We start from the raw sequence: 20,039 nt of genomic DNA, 5'->3' as shown, positions 1-20,039 counted from the left end.
CTGAAGCGCGAGCTGCACGGCGCGAGAGAAAGTGGGGAAGTTTCGAGAAGAAGGCGTTCGCGGATGTGTTGAGAGGCGACGCCTTATAAGAATTGATCACGCAGTGAATCCTCCACATCAACAAAAGAACAAAGCGCTGCGAGCTCTCGTAATGCGGCAACAAACTCCTGGGTAGACTCGCCTGGCTGTTGAACTCTGCGACGAAAACGGTGCCGCTCAACAATTACATTGCTGGTAGCAGAGAAATGCAACGATAAGGCTGTAATGGCTTGGTCATATACGGACGGTGAGGCTGGGGCTTCGGCGGTGCTTGCGTCAGCGGCAGCATGCGCGGAAGAAACCTCTTGGGTGATTTGTGAAGGCTCAGAAACAGGGATAGCCAGGGTGTAAAAAATACGCTGACCTTCTGTACCGATGCTGTGCAGAAGAAGGGCCTTGCGACGCTCGGGTGAGAAGGTCGACGATCTTGAGGCCACGAGGAACGTTTCGAACATGCGGTGCCATTGTGGCCATGGAACAGCGGGGCGGCCCGGGACGGGAAGGAGCGGCGGCGGCGGAGGGATGGCGGCGCTCATGGTGCTAGCAGCGAAGGAAGGCTCAGGAACGAATATGAAACCTCGTCGCCATTATAGTGTTCGGGCTCCTTTGTGTGGCGGGCCCGGGAGAGCGCCGCAGAGAGTCCGGAGGCTGCTGTGGTCTCAGACGAACTGTGCTTTAATAACATCTACAAAAGCATTTTATACACAAGACACTGGCGCCACGGTACGGACAAAGTGAAAGCGAAACCGAAACTTAGACGATACAACAAATTGAGAGGAAAAACCCATGCGGGAGACCGAAATCTAGAAGGGTGCCAAGAATTGCAGAGTGAAGGACGTTCCCATATGCCTTTGTGATGTCAGTAGCGACCACCGATCACAACAATGGTTAAGTACGTCCGCAGCCGAAACACCAAGACCGTCTACCGTTTCCAATTGAGGGCGGAACTCAATTTGAGACTCCGCATAGCAGTCATTTGATTCCAGCCATCATGACAAGCTAGCTGCTAGAATGTGTTTATAAAGCTCGCAGATAGTTTGAGTAAGTGAAATAGGGCGGAGGGCCGAAAGATAAACTGGCGGCTTACCTGATTTGGTGATTGGTACAACTATATTACGTTAGCACTCTGCAAGGAAGACTCCAGAATGCCACACCTATTTGAATGTATCAAGGAGGGACTGGAGAGCTGGTCCTTCCAAACTGTGAAACAACGAGTCAGGTACGCCATCGTGTCCGGGAGCAGAGTTTTTTTGAGGCGATCTATGGAGGCCAGCAATTCTGCCGTAGTAAAATCTGTAGAACCTCATCAGGGGACTCAGAATCGATAATATCGGAGAAGGGGTAGGAACGCAGTGGATTACCTATATTAGAACAATAAAACCACTCCAATAAGAATAATGAGCGAATTGCGTAAGGTTCTTGGATGTGTTAGAGGCTTGAAGCTCATATACGAAGAAACCTTTCGGAGGCAGATAAAATAAATGACTGTGCGTTGTAGCACACAAGTAAAAAAAAATGCAGCCCCCGAGATGGATGCCACGCAGAATGGGTTAGCATTCTTGAATCCGTAGTGCTTATAAACGATAATCATCATCGAAATACGAACTACCCCCTCTAGAGGACAAAGGTCTGTCCTGAATGCTTCCAAATAACACTGCCATGTGCCAGTTGCGGCCAGCTTTTCAGCGTAGGCTGCCTAATCTCATCCGCCAACCTCACTCTCTGACGCCGCCTGCTATGCCCTTGTTTGGCACCGGAAAGATGCAGCTGTTATATACCTACTTTCCTCTTGAAAGCCTGAGAGTGCCCGCTAAACACACTGCAGCCAACATTTATTATTCAAGTTATTTCACTCCCGTGGTCGAGATTTGCGTTCAGCACATACCGTAAGGAGGTGTCTGACACCCTTCTTTCTCGGTGTTTCATCAGTATGGTCCACGGACTACGTAATAGTATGAAGGACTATGGTAGCTCGGCAACTGAAATAGATATTTTTCAGAACATACACATATTCCTTTTCTACATTCTGTCTGCATCGTAGCTATTCAATGCCTCCGTGGCTGCTGCACGATTGCCTGAATAAACCTTACAACGACAAAATGAGCATTGCAGCACATAGTGAGATGGAGCTAAGAAATAACGCAATAACCCCGATCAGTCACCATAGATGGCTCTCTTTTTACGGTAAATAATTAATAAATTGTTCGCAGAACCTTCATCTGTTCTTTCCTGATAGGTAATAAATGTCCGCCGGAGTTTTCAAAGTTAAAATCGTCTTTTTCACGGGCCCAAAATCTACTCAAAAACACATCTGCTCCCGATCTCAAAGCTTCCTGCTATTCCTAAGAAGCACTGCAGAGTCATCTCAGTGATTCCGTCTTCCTAATTTCGAATCTCAACAAAACTGTTTGCTCTCCAACTTTCATTGGGGATTTCCGATGTCTTCTCGCCCGCCTCGTCGTTCAGCTCATCGATGAAAGGCTCGGGCTCTGGCTGCGCTTCCTGTCTCTTTACACGCTCTTCATACTTGGCAGGATATTTTTGTAATGTGCGCGAGGTGGGCCACCAGTGGCACGTCTCTCGTAGTACAGTAGATCGTCAATAACCTGTGTCACATTAGGCTGCGAGCAGAAAGGTTTGCCTTCAGAAATTACTGGCACATGCACTCCGGTAAATCCACAGCAAGAGAACCGACCAGAGTTCTCCTTCAGCGAGCCTAAGAACATCAAATGGCCTGTCTCGCGCACACTAAAATGACGTGATTTGCAGAGCGTACTACGAGAAAATTCACTATTAAGTAGATTTCCCTACACACTCTCGTGCACGTTCGAGTTCGTTGAGCTCAACCTTACGATCGCCTGCCAGCAATTTAAAGCTGAAAATACCAGTGAATCATCCACACTCGTGCCTTTGCATGTTCGGCGAGCCTCAGCGGTTTTGTTTGGATTGGGTACGGTTTTGTGGGGTTTTACATCCCAAAGATTATTAATAAGGCTACGAGGGGCGCCGTCGTGTAGGGCTCCGGTTAATTTCGATCCCCTGGCGTTCATTAACGTGCACTGACATCGCGCAGTAGACAAGTTTCTAGAATTTCGCCTCCAGCGATTTTGTTTTGTGATATCACGGTGTTTGCTGCTACCTCTTAGCAGTGAGCTTGCATGGGATCAGCGATGTATTGACAGTCGGAGGCCCCTGTCATCGCTTGCGAGGAAAAGCGAAGCGGCAGCTGGACATTGAATTGTCGCCGGTCAGCCTACTTCACAAAAGGCTGTAGTCATTACCGTGCCGGAAACACTAGTTACGAGTGCTATTACGACGCTTTCATTGCAGCCCCGTTTCGTTCGGTTATGTCAACATAAACGCATGAGCAGTAGTAATGGCTATTTAGGACTGCTCTGCTTTTTTCTGCATTGCGGAGGTCCCCGCGATGAAAACCCAACAAAAACTTCGGCTCGGGCTAAGGTTACTCAATGAAGAATGAGTTCTATCGGAGCTTGTGCCATAAACTGAGACTATCATCAGAATAAATGTGAAGGGGGGCAGAAGCAAAGCCCGAAGGCACGCATCACGAAGAATAATTAAAAAGATAGGTTTTTTTTCTTATAATGTCGGTAAAAACCTGAAATTCTGAAACCTGAAAATCCTAAATGTGATCGAATTTCATTTCCATTTCAAGCGCGGACACTGGATCTCGAAATGTGCCTCTACTTCCAATTTGTGCCCATGTGCAGTCCTAAACTAATTCTCCCCAATGTTAAAAAAAAGCCGACGATTACATTACTTCTTAAAGCGAAATTTGAGCGCAGCTCATCAGCTGTTTGGCGGTTCACAATGGCGAATGGCGGCGGCTATGCGTTTCCGCTCGAGCGGTGCACATATCGAGATCCCCCGCCACCGATCCGAGTACCCGTGTTCGAACTCGACCGCGGCGGCAGCGTTTCGATGGAGGTGAAATGCAAAATTAGCTGGGGTTCAAATACTGCTGAAGCTGGTTGGAGAGCGAAAGCTATGGCGTATCGTGCAACTATAAGAGGTTTAGCGTCTGTAACGTTGAGTGCGTTCTGTATCGTGCTGGGTCATGCCGGCATATGGCACGTGATGCGCACCGTGTTGCGCGTCAACCGAGAACGGCCTATATAAGCGCTCACAATAAACCCAGCGGCAGCATTGCCGCTCCCGGATGATTCGTAGTCGATTGTCAGTCCCTTATCAGCCTGTCTGGGGCTGATACACGTTCTGGACATTGGATAGGCAGCGCACCCACCCTGCCACCCTGGCAGGTGGGACTTAATGGTTGATTGCGAGAGCTCGCTCACCGTTCTCAGCGCTAACGCATGCAGCCCACATCTCTCTGTCATCACCCCACGTACCTATAAGCGCGATTCAGGCGTTCACTGACTCAGGGAGCTAGTTATGCGAACTTCCGTTCCTTAAAATGATCGGAGTGTAACACAATCAACGCCGAAGGCCTAAGGATTCAGCGCCGCGTTTCAGGCACAACGTTGTCAATACCAACGCATGCAGCGCACATCTCTCACTACCGCCAAGTACAGACGTTTTCAAAAATACACGCCCCACGGCTTCAGCCGGCGGAGTGGCCGCGGGGCCGCACCGCGGCGCTGCTGTCTCCGACCGGCGCTTGCTGCGAGAGTGCGCCGCGTGACGACAGCCTCCGCCCTCACTCTCGAGCTGTTACGTAACGCGCCTGATAAAGACTGTGCGGCGTTCGCCTGTTTCGCCGCTGGGGCTCGCTTCAAAAGAGGGCACCTGGATATTCGCGGGTGTCTGCGCGCGCCGTGTGGGCGCGAAAATCGAGTGTCATGGCAAGGTGCTCCCGCTTTTCCGCGCTCACTTGCCGCTGCTTTTCAACAAGTATAGGCTCGCGCAGCGCTGAGATACTGCGGTTCGCGGTGGCGAGGCTCCCCTTTCCAGCAGTTCACCGCCTGTGTCTTGGCCACTCCCCCGTATTGGGTATGTGCCATTTTTTTTCGGGCCAACCAACCAACCACATACCATCAATACCCACATGGGGGGATGGTTCAAGGTACAGTGGCATAAACAAGGATATTTCTATAGGCGATTACGACAAAATATCAGAGCCAAGCGTGAATTTTGACAAATTTATCGGTGAAAAAGGACAGAAGAATATTTAAAGTTAAATAACAAATAAAAATTTGGTGAAAAAAAAGCTCCAAGAATTTTAAGAGTTAGCAAATCAGCCTACTAGTTGCAATTATGTAATCATGAAGAATCCCACAAATTGAACCCAATTCAAATCCTGTGGCGCTTGCACCGAACGATAATAACACTGCCAGAGGTAACGGAATCCCTAACCTCGAAAGAGGGACCTACACATAAATGTTTCCCTTTAGTGCGAACTTTGGACATCCGAGGAAAAAACACTCTACAGATTCAACATCCCAGCATGGGTCACATAGGTTTGTCGGTGACCACCCACATCTGCATAGATATGAATTTAAACTGGTAATCCTGCACAGCAACCGGATCATTGATACCTCACACAGCCTGGTTTTACACGAACGGACATTCCAATTAGATGCTAAGTGCTGATAAGCAGTGGTATTTAGTAAGGTATTGCGTAACCTGGCTGATATCTATTGGAGCCGCTGAAACATGGCTCGGCTGCTGACCCGAGAGACGCAGGTTCGATCCAGGCCGATGCGGCTGAATATCGATGGAGGCGAATTGCTAGAGGCCAGTGTATAGTGCAATGTAAGGGCACGTTAAAGAACCCCGGGTGGTCGAAATTTCCGGAGCCCTTCACTACGGAGTCCCTCATAGCCTGAGTCGCTTTGGAACGTTAAATACCAATAAATCGAATAAATCAAATCAAACATGGAAATCGCCGGCAGATTGAAATTCGGGACAGGATGTGTCACTGACCCGTCAACAGCTGACCTTGATAAGTAATCAGCCACCTCGTTTGAATGAATACCTGCATGGCCAGGAATCCAGACAACACGGTCTCTTTTAAAGTGAATGGGGCAAAAAATCGCAGGAAACGGCTCAAAAAATTTTTTTCTGGAGTTTCAAGGAAGACTAAAACTCACAAACAATCAGCCAGGATGATAACGTATGATACATGACATGGAATTTTGTGTAGGGCCATTCCCAGAGCCAAAATTCGGCAAAGGATATATAGGAATATCATCTAGAATGCCGCCAGAATAGCTCCGCGCCAAATCCTGCGAAAAGATGCCAACTGCAGCTTTTCAGCAGCGGACGGAGGCATCGGTAGAAAGCGCCATATAGTGGGTGCATTCCGCTATGTGTCAGAAAGGATGCGTTTAAAATGTTTGTGGGCATGTCTTTCGCACTAGATGGGAAAATGTGGCGGAAATGGAATTCCACTGCTGCCGGCGTGTCGTCAACCCACTTCAAAGAAGTGAGATAAACACCAAACGGTGTTAAAAAATTCTGCGTTCACGTAATTTGTGCCATTTGATACCGTCGCCAATTATGAGAAAATAAGGCCGGTTGAGACAAAAAATAGGAGTACTGACATCAGTCATCGGGTCCAACGAACTGAGTAAAAGTTCGCACCGCGAGTATTTGAAAGCGGGAAATTATATCAGGGATACGGCCTTTCAGATAAAGCAGGGAGTTTAAAACTGGTTTTGTTAAACTAAGGCAGAGTCGTAGAGCGCGCCATTCCAATGAGGTTAAGGGTTGACTCATGTACTTCGCGCTACCAGAGAACAGAATGCAACAAAATTAAAGCATAGTTCTTACGTAGGATTTGTATAGTAACAACAATGTGTCGCGCTACATGCAAACTTCTTATTGGCGATTCGTGTCAGCCGGCCTGGAGCGCGTTCTCCTTTAAACACATTGTTCTTTGTATGAATGCTCCAATCTAATGCTGGGTGATAAGTAACACCTAGTTATTTAACGGATTCCGCTTGTGGAATCTGTCTATAGCGATGCACTAATCAAGTGTGCAAAGGCGTGTATGGACGAAATACCAGTGTGCCGCATTTGTTGACATTCTGGGATAAATTAATACAGTGCAACCAAACTCCAAGAGCATCCAAGTATCCGTGCAGCATCTGATAAAGGGAAGGGATGTCTCTGGCCGAGGCTAAAAAAGCTATGTCCTCAGCATGCACAAACACTCTTATATCAGGAGGAATGGGCCTGTCACTGACCAAAATATTAAAAAGCAGCGGTAATAGCACCGATCCTTCTGGCACACCTCTTGATTGACAATAAGCATTAGAACATAGGGTTTCCTCTGTGCAGTAAAGGTATCTGTCCTTCAGAAATTCGTATACCAACGCATAAATGTAGGTTGGATGATGTAACTGCGCTAGTCTGTTAAGTAAAATAGTATATTTTACACTGTCATAGGCCTTTGCTACATCAAGGGTCACCAAAGCTGAAAATTCCATTCTGCGTATCGAGAGCCGGATTTCACTCTCTAGATCCACATGCGCGGTCCACATGCTAGATCCACAATAGAGCATCCGCGATGAAAGCCAATCTGTGCTGAGTTTGTGAGACAACTATGAGCTGTTCTTTCTATTAATTTGACTAAATTTGAAGTTAGCACAACAGGCCTAATATTATCTAAGACGTGTCCTTTCCCTGCATCTTTCATCAATAACATAATTTTCGATATCTTCGGAATGCTTGGAATCCATGCATTTTTAAACGAAGCATTGACATTATCTAATAGAAGGCTTTTAAAACCTGGGCGGGAATTTTAATCATACCAACAGTGACACCATCTTTTCCTGGAGCTGCAGGATGCAACATTGCCAAGACTGCGAGGAACTCTCATTTGTCAACCTCGGTATAATCTGAACAGGTTGAGATTGTGCACAAAGGGACGTTTTTCTGCGTCTGGAAACGTGACGCCAGTCCCTGCGCAATACTCTCCAGGGTTTCCTGAGCCTTTTGTAGCTATAACAGTGTTGAATAAGTGAAGTGAGGCCATGCGAAATTCAGGCTCTTGATCTCAATATTCCTGGATATCAGCCAACCCCCCCCCCCCCCCCCCCCCCCGTAGAAGCCCCCGTTCGCTGGGTTGCGGCTAAGCACCAAGCGGTGCTGACTTATTTCTCGAATTTCTGCTTGATTTCTTGTGTTCTCTTCCTATTTTCCAGGGTGACTGAACGCGGGAACGTGGGCTGATGTCCACAACCTCTCCAGGCCAGGGGAACTCCCCTGGTCAGCTTGTCTCTCCCCAGATGAGCTGCCTCTTGATTGTTTCTTCCGTGGCGGAGTAAGCAGCATTCCGGTTGCTTTCGTCCCCAAGGATGAGGGCTCCATCAAGCTGAATAACCTCGAGGCTTTGCAGGCTGCTCTTAAATCGACCACCCCTCATTGCATGAGGATCATTGACGTCGGGCAGTTCGGCCGTCGGGCAGTTCGGCCGTTAATAAATAAGTGCAAGGTAGCCGACATAAGAAAGTTTAACATGGAGAAAATCGAGCATGCTCTAAGGAACGGAGGTAGCCTAAAATCAGTGAGGAGAAAATTGGGCATAGGTAAAAACCAGATGTATGGGCTAAAAGACAAACAGGGCAATGTCGTCAGCAATATGGACAAGATAGTTGAATTAGCCGAAGAGTTCCACACAAATCTATACAGTAGCGAATGTAATCATCAAGTTACTGAGGGAGGCAGTCGAGCACAGCAATGGGACATCCTGCCAGTAACGAAGGAGGAAGTAAAGAAAGCCTTAGGAGCAATGCAAAGAGGGAAAGCAGCTGGTGAGGGTCAAGTAACAGCAGATTTGTTGAAGGACGAAGGAGAGATTGTGCTACAAAAACTAGCCACCCTGTATACGCAATGCCTTGTGACCTCGAGAGTACCAGAAGCTTGGAAGAACGCTAACATTAACTTAATTCATAAGAAAGGAGACGTCAAGGACTTGAAGAATTACAGACCAATGAGCTTAGCGTCCGTTGCCTACAAGGTATTTACTAAGGTAATCGCTAATAGAGTCAGGACAACTTTGGACTTTAGTCAACCAAATGATCATGCAGGCTTTCGTAAAGGATACTCAACAATAGACCACATTCACAGTATCAATCAGGCAATAGAGAAATGCGCAGAATATAATCAACCCCTATATATAGCCTCATCGATTACGAGAAAGCATTTGACTCAGTGGAAACCTCAGCTGTCATGCTGGCATTGCGGAATCAGGGTGTAGAAGAGTGTTATGTGAAAATATTGGAAGATATTTATAACAATTGCACAGCTACTATAGTTCTCCATAAAGTCAGCAATAAAGTTCCAATACGGAAAGGTGTCACGCAGGGAGACACGATCTCGCCAATGCTCTTCACTGCCTGCTTACAGGAGGTATTCCGGGGACTGGAATGGGAACAGTTGGGGATAAGAGTTAATGGAGAATACCTGAGTAATTTGCGATTCGCTGATGACATTGCCTTGCTAAGCCACTCAGGACAAGAACTGCAAATCATGATCAATCAGTTAGACAGGCAGAGCAGAACGGTGGGGATAAGAATTAACATGCAGAAAACCAAAGTAATGTTCAACAGCCTAGCAAGAGAACAGCAGTTCGCAATTGGTAGCGAGGTGCTGGAAGTAGTAAGAGAATATGTCTACTTAGGGCAGGTAGTGACCGCAGATCCGGATCATGAGAGGGAAATAACTAGAAGAATAAGAAGGGGATGAAGCGCATATTAGTTTCTCTCAGATCATGAATGGTAGCTTACCAATATCCCTGAAGAGAAAAGTATACAACAGCTGTATCCTACCGGTACTCACCTATGGGGCAGAAACGTGGAGGCTAACAAAGAGGGTTCAGCTTAAGTTAACAACGCAGCGAGCTATGGAAAGGAAAATGATTGGTGTAACGTTAAGAGATCGGAAGAGGGTGGAGTGGGTGAGGGAACAAACGCGGGTTAATGACATCTTAGTTGAAATCAAGAGGAAGAAATGTGCTTGGGCAGGGCATGTAATGCGAAGGCAAGATAACCGCTGGTCCTTAAGGGTAACGGAGTGGATTCCAAGAGAAAGCAAACGTAGCAGGGGACGGCAGAAAGTTAGCTGGGCGGATGAGATTAAGAAGTTGGCGGGGATACAGTGCCGGCAACTGAAAAAGGACAGGGTTAATTGGAGAGACATGGGAGAGGCCTTTGCCCTGCAGTGGGTGTAGTCAGGCTGATGATGATTGTTGCATATCCATAGCGTGCCCGCAGAACGCTGAACCAAGGAAGCAGCCGCACAGCCAGTAGAACCAGAAAAATGAACGTTTATTCAAAAGTGTAGGACGTATTTATAAGCAGCCGAGTGGCCGGAAGATAGGAAGGAGCACGTGTACATAGCGATAGCTCGAAGCTATGAAGGATCGCCAGATAAGGCGATAAGAGGTGTGCGCACTTCGGAAACGCACGTGAAGATTCCACATTCCTTCCTCCTCAGAAATGAAAGCGTTGCACTGGCTTGCGTTCTCTTGTCGAGCGTCTTAGGGCTTGCTGGGCGACACCCGTGTTCAACGGGGCCACCGGAATATCTGGTGCTGGAAAATGTGGAGAATCGTTGCCATTTGGGATGCGCCGCGCATTGGTGTCTTCATCCGGGCTCACAGTTTTTGGATGCTGTAGTTGTGTTGCTTCGTCTGGCTCACTGGGATGTGTAGTGGTTGTAGTTACTGCCGGGGTAACCCCTGGTGCTTCTTGCCGCGGGCGGACCTGGTCTACGTGCCGCTGGACAACTCCGTCCGATGTTTCCACTGTCACCATTCTCGATCCAGACGTCGCCTTCACATGGCCGGGCGTCCACTTGCTCCCCGCACCGTAATTGCGGGCATATACCTCACTTCCAGGTAGTGGCAGCCAGTCATCGTTGCTCTCTTTTGGTCCCGGAAGGGCTGGAGGAAAACATGTGTCCAAGCGTGAGCGTGTTTGATAGCCCAAAAGCAGCTCTGCTGGGGATTTACCCGACTTTTGCGGAGTCCTCCGGTAGTTAAAAAGCAACCGTACTAGGTTCTCTTCCAGGTTCCCTTTACTCATTTTTCGAAGGCCATTTTTTACAGTTCGCACGGCCCTTTCCGCCGCACCATTAGACTGGGGATGGTACGGTGCGCATCGAAGGTGCACAATGTTGTTGTTTGCCATGAACGACGCGAAGTCTTCACTGGTAAACTGGGTACCGTTGTCAGAAACGACTGTGCGAGGTATTCCAAACCTGCTGAAAATGTCACGCAGACCGTTAATTGTAGTCTGCGTTGAAGCCTGCGCCAAAGGCAGTGCTTCGAGCCACTTGGTATGTGCGTCGACTACTACGAGTATCATTTTTCTGCAGATGGAACCCGCGTAGTCAATGTGAATACGGGACCACCTTTCGCCTGTTTCAGGCCAGTTAACGACGGGGGCCGCGGCTGGCATCGGCAGATTTTGCACACAGTGCTGGCACTGAGCAGATACCTCTTCAATGTTTCTGTCGAGGCCTGGCCACCAGAACAGAGAACGTGCGACGGATTTCATTGCCGGTGAACCCTGGTGCGTTTCGTGTAGGATATGCAGCACTCGCTCCCTAGCTTCGGTCGGTATTATGACCCTATTACCCCAGTACACCAGTTCATGTGTAACGGATAGTTCTAGTTTACGGTCAAAAAACGGCAGCACAGCTCGGGTCATTCCGTTTGTGTTCCTGGGCCACCCATGTAGTATGTACCGTTTGACCTCGACCAGGACAGGGTCAGAAGACGTCAATACCTTCAGCTCACGCGTTGTTACGGCGCCATTGTTCAGCTGGTTCAGCGACAGCACATATTCGGGCGGCTCACCGTCATCGCCAGATTCCGGAGACCGCTGCGGAAGTAGACTCAGGGCGTCCGCATTCAGCATCTGTCGTCCTGGTGCGTACTGTAGCCGGTATCGGTAGGCCCCCAGGTGAAGCGCCCACCGTTGTATCCGTGCGGCGGCCATTGTGGGCGTTTGCTTGTCTGATCTCAGCAGGCCGAGCAGTGGCTGATGGTCAGTCACCAAGGTAAATTCCCGACCTAGAAGGTAGTCACGGAATTTCGTGACGCCGAATACCAGAGCCAGTGCCTCTCGCTCGAGCTGTGAATACTTGCGCACCGCCTGGGTCAAGGTTCGCGAGCGGAACCCGATTGGCCTGTGAATGTTACCAGTCGTGTGAAACAAGACAGCTCCCACACCGTACGGAGATGCATCACATTCAAGCTTAAGTTTCTTCGAAGGGTCGAAATGAACGAGAACCTTGGCTGTTTTAAGGCTTTCCTTGGCACGTTCAAACGCGAGCTCTTGAGGCTGTTTCCATTGCCAACGTGCATTTTTTTCAAGCAGCTGATACAATGGACCAAGTGTGGTTGACATGTTCGGCAGAAACCTCGAGTAAAACGTAACCATACCCAAAAACGCACGTAGCTCGCTGGCATTACAGGGGCTCGGCGCCTGCATGATAGCGTCAAGGTTTTTCTCTGTCGGAGGAAGCCCATCACGATCGATGCGATGACCAAGATAAGTTACCGCTGGGCTACGCAACTTGCACTTCTCGATCCTTAGCTTTACACCGCACTCTCGGACGCGCATCCACGTCGCCACTGTTGCATATCCATAGCGTGCCCGCAGAACGCCGAACCAAGGAAGCAGCCGCACAGCCAGTAGAACCAGAAAAATGAACGTTTATTCAAAAGTGTAGGACGTATTTATAAGCAGCCGAGTGGCCGGAAGATAGGAAGGAGCACGTGTACATAGCGATAGCTCGAAGCTATGAAGGATCGCCAGATAAAGCGATAAGAGGTGCGCGAACTTCGGAAACGCACGTGAAGATTCCACAATGATGATGATGAGTTCGGCCGTGGCGGGATAGTTTGCAGATCACGAGACCAGGCATGCGTGGCTGACCTACTGAAGTGTTCTTCGTTTGCCAATGACCCGGTGAGCGCGTTCATACCTCCTCATCTAGCGTATTCGAAAGGGTTAGTCCGTGGCGTAGACCCACAGCTAAGCGCGGCTGAGACACTAGAAAAGCTTACTTCGGCTGGCGTGATCGCCATTCACCGATGCAGTCGTGTGGTGGACGGAACAAAGATACCGACGGTGACAGTTATAGCTACATTTGCGGGGCTGACCTGTCCATCCGAAGTTAAGGTGTGGCGTTTGGTTTTATTGCGAAAGCAATACTACTTTCACTTTCAGCTCCTCGCGTGGTGAGGCCACGGTAACTACCATTGACCTTTAGCTTGACCTCTGCTATGACGTCATACCATCTGCAACAAAAACCAGGGGCCCAACTTGTGCCGTCGCAAGGCGAGGCCGCGCTTGGTAGCTGCTGCCTAACCCCTGCGCCCGCCGCGCGCGGCGCGCCTAGCGGTGTGACGTCACAGCTGCAAGAGCAGGGCTCCAACTTGTGCCGTCGCGAGGCGAGGCCGCGCGTGGTGGCTGCTGCCTAACTCCTGCGCCCACCGCGCGCGCCGCACCTCGCGGTGTGACGTCACAGCTAAGATTGGATTGGATTGTATAACCGATGCATCACCACAAGTTTAACCACAAGCACCACCACCAGCTATACTACCAGCTGAACCATGGCGTAGCTACGGATATTGCTTTCGCAATTACCGGGCTTAACCAAGCTAAGCCACAGCCATTTTTTGTGTGGATCAATTTACATCTCGGCCCCTTCAGTGTCGTTATTGCTGGTGGTTTAGCCATGTTGCCAAGGCCTGTAAATCGAGTTTCCGTTGCTGTCGGTGTGGAGATAGCCACGACCAGGCTGGGTGTACTTCTCAACATGAGAAATGCTGTTTGAGTGGTGGTGGACACTCAGCAAGCCATTCCGAGATCCCAGCTCGGGCTGAGGAAGTTGAACTGCTAGAGTTGATTGACAAGAGCAGGTGCTCAAGACGTGAGGCAGTTGCAATCATCAAAGATAGGATATTTGGCTATGCAAGTGTGGCAGCGCGGCATGCAACCGTTGTGGATTCCTCCTTGTCGCAAGTGATTGCTGCGGCGATGGAAACAGCAATGGCGAGTGCCATGGATCGTATAGTCGAAAATCTGTCCGCGTGCATTTCGCAGGTCGTGGCATCCCAGATGTGCGCTTTGTTGCAAGCTTCTATTGCTCCTCTTTGTGACACAATCACCTCTCCGTTGGTTGCACGTCCCGAACCTTCTGTACCCGTGGCTTCCAGTCCACTGAGTCAGACTCAATCACAGCCTTCGTCTATTCCTCCAACCAGTTATCCACATCACAGTGCGGCAGAAATCTCATCTGAAGAGTGCGTTGACATGGCGACTGAGATGCATGCTCAAAAGCGCAGTGCGTCTCAGTTAGGTGTTGCTGGTCTGTCTTGCTCTCAGACGCAGACAAAAAAGAATCACCCTAAATCTACACCAAAAGGCAGTATTTTGGATCAGACGGTCTCCGCTGCGGCACCTTTGGCGACATAGGGTCGTTGAGGGTGTTGCAGTGGAACTGCCGGTCTATTCATTCCGCTTCGATAGCTTTAGTTTGTTTAATCAGTAAATTAAGCCCAGATTTATTTGCTCTTCAGGAACCGTGGCTCACTAAATATTCTAGGTACAATTTACGAAATTATCGTTCTTTCAGGCTTGACCGGCCCTCAAGAGGTGGTGGCTTGCTATTGTTCGTGTCCACAAAATTTTATCACAGGGCAACTGTGTCATTTCAATATATGGACAGGCAGTGCGAAATTCAGGCTCTTGATCTCAATATTCCTGGATATCAGCCACTCACTCTGGCTAATGTACATTTTCTAACAGCTGTGCATGACATTCGGCCTCTTGACTCATTTTAATTAAGTTGCAGGAAACAGGTTTGAATTGTTGGAGACTTCAACTCGCATCACGTTTCGTGGGGGTTTCGAACAGATCGCTGCGGTACGCTGCTATGGGACTGGGCTTGTGTAAGTAACCTCATCTGTTTAAATTCGGGTCTCCCGGACATTCGTCTGTGGTCAGCCTCGCTCAGCGTTAGACCTGCCATTTTCTTCCCCCCGAATAACTGTGTGCTCTTGGGCGCCAGTCGGCTGTGCCGCCAATAGTGATCATCTTCCGATGAGTTTCCAAGTTATGTGCCAGTTGACGTCTTCTAACAGCACACGGCGCACATTCATAAATTACGGCAGTTTTAAAAATGTCCTCAAAACAGACCTTCAGGAATTATCTCATTCCAACAGTTGAGATAATGTCATCCGAATTTTTTCTTGACATGTTTACGCAAAAGGCGTACTGGCGCTAAAAGAACGGAGTCAAAACACACAAGACAGGACTGGCGCCATTGTGCGTTTTGTCTCCGTTTTTTTAGCGCCAGTACGCCTTTTGCGTAAACATGTCATGCTACAACCAGCTAGCTCTAATCAAAGTACTGCTGGCTTTTGTTCAATTTTGGATGCAGCTCGTAAAAAATCGGATTTCTTGGTACAGGCACATAAGGGAACATCGCCATGCCTTTGATGGAACGCAGAGTGCACTCGAGATTATAGGCGCCGAAAGGCTGCTTGGAAGAAACTGATCCACAATCAGTGTCCCAAAAACTGGATCAATTATAAGTTCATTGCAGCTACGTTTAAGCGCACCGTACCTCGGGCAAAAGAGTTGTACGATACTAACACTACGAATACTTTTCAAAATCTGGTAATAGGCGTGCTTTATTCAATTAGCTAAAATCCAGGAAACTACTCTCGACCTCCGTGAACGCCGACTCCCTAGTTCAGTCACCGGCTGAACTTGCTCAGTCTCTAGAAGAGATAGGCAGAGGCCTTGAGCGTCCGTTTACGGCTCTTCTTCGTTCTCCTCCGAGATTTCTTGCCAGATTGGACGATTTCGAGGAGGTCACCCTCACTGAGCTCTCGAACATTGTATCCCGCCTTCCACCCGCGGCCCCTGGCCCTGATGGTGTGAGGAGGTCACCCTCACTGAGCTCTCGAACGCTGTATCCCGCCTTCCACCCGCGGCCCCTGGCCCTGATGGTGTGAGGAGGCCACCCTCACTGAGCTCTCGAACGCTGTATCCCGCCTTCCACCCGCGGCCCCTGGCCCTGATGGTGTGAGGAGGTCACCCTCACTGAGCTCTCGAACGCTGTATCCCGCCTTCCACCCGCGGCCCCTGGCCCTGATGGTGTGACTTCTATGATTAAAATTTTGTTAGAGGAATCTCCCACCGACTTACTGGCACTTATAAATTACTCTCTCAAGGGGCCATGGATTACAAATGAGTGTCGCCTAGCAAAGATTATCCCTTTGCTTAAAAAGCAGGGAGATGGTTATGTGTTAGACAATATAAGGCCAATTTCTTTAACTTCGAATCTCGTAAAGTTAACTGAGAGGGTGTTGCGTGGTAGAATAATGTCCATTATTTCAGAGACTGGGTTGTTGAACCCTTGCCAGATATGTTTCAGGCCAGGATGCTCTATATGGTGTGCCCATACCGAACCGGAGAGCCGCCCACAGTTAGCTCGTCGCCGAAACCAATACGCAGCGCTTCTCACTTTAGATGTGTCTAAAGCTTATGATAGCGTTGAGCACAGGGCGCTCTTGCAAAGACTACAGGCAGTAGGACTCCCGAGATACTTTGTGGCTTGGGTTGCTGAATTCCTTGCTGACAGGGAATTTTACTGCTTCCAGAACGGTGTTACATCAAGCAGATTTCGACAAGCGATAGGAGTGCCCCAAGGGGCAGACCTCTCCCCTGTACTTTTCAACTTCTTACTCAGCAGTATTCCCTGCGGTCTTAAGGTAACCACCTATGTGTATGCTGATGACATCGCCTTTTTTGCTTCAGAGAACGACATTTCCTCTTGGTACCGGTCCTTACAGTCCTACCTGAATGTCCTGGACCAATGGTTAGGAGACATTAATCTGTCCCTTAATGTCAATAAATGTACTTTATTGGTTTTTCCGCGGTCTCATCCAGTTAATATCTCTATTGTTTACCGGAACCATGTAATTCCTCAAGTGCAAAGTATCAAATACCTCGGAGTAATTTATCATCCTTCTCTTTCCTGGGGGGCCCATATCGAGCAGATCACTGCGAAAGGAGTCCGAGCAGTCGGAATGATGCGCAGGCTGAGCAATGTTCGTTCTGGCATGAGAAGGCACTCGCTTCTTATGATTTATAGAATGTTCGTCCGTACAGTCTTAGAGTTTGGCTGTGTTTTATTCTCTGGTGCGCCAGCGTATAAACTTCGCCCCTTGATTCTCTTGGAGCGGGAGGCGTTGCGCCTGTGTTTGGGCCTTCCAAAATTTGTGGCGAATTCCGTTTTGTCTTTGGAAGCGCATATTCCATCATTGCCTTCAATATGTCGGCTCTTAACGGTGAAAACGTTTGTAAAAATGTGCGTTTCGTCGCTTCATGCCTCCAATTTGATCTTCCTTCGTCAGCCTCGGCCATTTTTCAACGAAACCTGGTCGCGTTTCCATACCCCTCAGATATCTTTTGTGCAATCTCTCCTTGACCCCTTAAACTTCCGTATTTCGGGCATCCTCCCGGTATGCGCCAATTCTTCATCTATTCAGATTGTCTTCGATGACATCTTTCCAAAACATGCAAAGTTAATGCCTTTTCATTTGCTCAGCCGTTTATTACAGGATTACTTGCTGCGCTTTAAATCTTATGTGCTCATAGCGACAGACGCCTCACATTGTGAAGAAAAGGCCGGTGTTGGCATTTTCTCCATCTCCCTTGACTGGTCATTCTCACTCCGGCTTCTCGATTACACCCCTATTTATTTGGCCGAATTTCTAGCAATAGTCTTGGCGTTGAGCAAATTAAACAGCTCTTTGTCTTCTGTCGTAATTATGACGGATTCAATATCGTTGTGTTCTTCCCTCACCGCGCCTACAACATCTCAGGCACTACGCTTACTCAAATGCTTGATTCCACCCCACGTGTGTTCATTACGGCTGATCTAGGTACCTGGGCGCAGAGGAATCCATTTGAATGAGGTTGCTGATACCCTGGCAGGCATCTCTTCAAGGCCCAGTCGTATCTGTGCTTCCACCCAGCGCATATATTACCGCGGCCAGGTTTCGCAGGTATCTGCTCTTGAAAGAATTTGCAGCATCAGCTCTGACCTCCTCTCCCGATTTCCGGCATCTCCTTTACCCTTGGTGCAGTAAAGTATGGCGATCACGCAAGCTTGAGGTTTTCTTCATGCGTCTACGTTGTCGCGTGCCTCACTTAAAATTCTACCTTTATAGATCTGGTCTGGCGGTCTCCCCATTGTGCCCGTTCTGCTGAGAGCCCGAAACGATACATCACTTCTTGTTGACCTGCCGCCATTTCTACTCTTTACGGAGCCGCCTGCTAGAGCATCCGTTACGACAGCTAGGTCTAAGTCTGTCAGCTGGGGTTGCTCTGTCTCTTGGGGCTCCCTGCCTTGGGCATAGTAATTGGAATGTGCTCTCCGCCATGCAAAACTTCCTTACAGACAATAAAAGGCTGCGGTCTTAAGCTCTGCTCTTTCTCATGATCAATATTTATGTGCAACGAAAGCTTTCCGAAACATGGAATATTTAGCCCCGTTCTCTATTTCAGTCACCGATCAAACAGTATTTGTTTAACTTATTTCAATTACACACCTCAATTTGTTTCATTTATTTCAAAATTACTATTATTTTCATTATTATTTCATTTTTATTTTTCCCCATCGTTTATTTTCTTCTTAAAGTTCTGAGCACCTATCAGTTGCCGCCTGTGTCTTGGCCGATCCCCCGCATTGGGTATGCGCCATTATTTAGAGGACAACAACAACGTTCCATCCCAGTCAAAAAACACTACAGGATTACAACAGAAAATTTCTGTTGTGTTTCTGTCTCCTGTCCTGTCATGTTTTTGGCATGTTGTCTGTCTTCTGTCCTGTTCTGTTGTGTCTTCTGTCCTGTTGTGTCTTCTGTCCTGTTGTGTCTTCTGTCCTGTTGTGTCTTCTGTCCTGTTGTGTCTTCTGTCCTGTTGTGTCTTCTGTCCTGTTGTGTCTACTGTCCTGTTGTGTCTACTGTCCTGTTGTGTCTACTGTCCTGTTGTGTCTACTGTCCTGTTGTGTCTTCTGTCCTGTTGTGTCTTCTGTCCTGTTGTGTTGTGTCGTCAGGACTCCAGAATTGTTCTCAAAGCCATTTCCCTGCACACACATGGGTAGCTGCAGAGCAGTGAGCTCAATGCATGCACCCCAAAGCAATGCCATGCCAAAAACAAATTTAATGCTCACTTTATTGCACAAAATACTCCAGGCTACTCTGTTAATGGCACAAATCCCACGATGCCTTGGTGGCTCCTACTCTCGGCTGGTCGAACCTGGAAAAAAAATTTAAGGGGACACTTAAGCTCTGCAATAAGGGTACACCGTGAAAGGGTACACCTAATAATGGCGTGGTAATGAGACATGTATATTACACAGTTACTTTATGCACGTTAAATGCTATCCATTCAGCTGCACACTCTTTCAGCTACTGCTCTTACAGAGCCACTAAAGAGGTATCTACAAATCAGCAGGTGAGTAGGGCTCAAGTAAGAGTAAAGTAAATGTTTTCTTGCAGTTTTGCATCATGTGCAGCTCTCGAATGAACTTACGGGAGAGCAACTAACTGTATATGCATTTACCTTTCATGCACTAGCAATGAATTCTTTGCTGTGGGCAAAAAATACTCACTGAATTATGAGCGGCGCAGATCAGAGCATTTCTGTGCCAAATACCGAGCCACCTTCTTGTGCCGCCGCGTGAATTCTTCAGGAGGGCAGCCCTTCAACTTAAGGAAATACCAGAAGGAATCTGCAAAAAGAAAAAAACCCTGAGGGAAGCTAGGCCTCTAGGACCCCAAGTCTAGAAAATTCTGCTCCCCCAAAAAATTGCTCAAATTAAAATCATTGGGCAACATAGAATAAAACTGGCAGTCTAAATTGGTAACTCGTTCTTATGCACTTTTACTTGTACCTCAGCGTGAAACTCACAGCCAAATTTAAGAAAAAACAAAATTTCAAAACTTTATCAAACTTCTTCCGTACTACAGCGCAGAAAAC

At 48.2% G+C, this 20,039-nt stretch overlaps 2 protein-coding genes across 2 annotated transcripts in view; both read right to left on the bottom strand.

Moving 5' to 3' along the window:
• LOC149354119 (uncharacterized) overlaps positions 1 to 695 on the bottom strand; it is a 36,570-nt gene extending 35,875 nt beyond the window's left edge. The window contains exon 1 of the mRNA XM_089583070.1: positions 404 to 695. Coding sequence (XP_089439196.1) covers positions 404 to 575 — 172 coding nt within the window. The 5' untranslated portion in view covers positions 576 to 695. The remainder of the gene's footprint in view (positions 1 to 403) is intronic.
• Positions 696 to 10,271: 9,576 nt separating this feature from the next.
• LOC149354118 (uncharacterized) lies at positions 10,272 to 12,154 on the bottom strand. The gene is made up of 2 exons (XM_089577457.1): positions 11,828 to 12,154; positions 10,272 to 10,909 (listed from the first exon to the last, which is right to left on the bottom strand). The coding sequence occupies exons 1-2, from the start codon at positions 11,967 to 11,969 to the stop codon at positions 10,458 to 10,460; spliced, it is 594 nt and encodes a 197-aa protein (XP_089433583.1). The 5' UTR covers positions 11,970 to 12,154; the 3' UTR covers positions 10,272 to 10,457.
• Positions 12,155 to 20,039: the final 7,885 nt, after the last annotated feature.

Source organism: Amblyomma mixtum, chromosome 3 (genome assembly GCF_055824585.1).
Source record: "Amblyomma mixtum isolate Tamu chromosome 3, ASM5582458v1, whole genome shotgun sequence".
In the NCBI taxonomy this organism is placed as follows: domain Eukaryota; kingdom Metazoa; phylum Arthropoda; class Arachnida; order Ixodida; family Ixodidae; genus Amblyomma; species Amblyomma mixtum.
This window is presented reverse-complemented; position numbering and strand designations above follow the sequence as displayed.

Bases quoted from the DNA above. Each gene is read 5' to 3' on its own strand.
- LOC149354118 (XM_089577457.1), bottom strand. From the start codon at position 11,969: ATGGCCGCCGCACGGATACAACGGTGGGCGCTTCACCTGGGGGCCTAC. The intron at 10,910-11,827 runs GTGAGCCGCCCG...GTTTTCCTCCAG, and splicing joins TCCGGAATCTGGCGATGACG to CCCTTCCGGGACCAAAAGAG.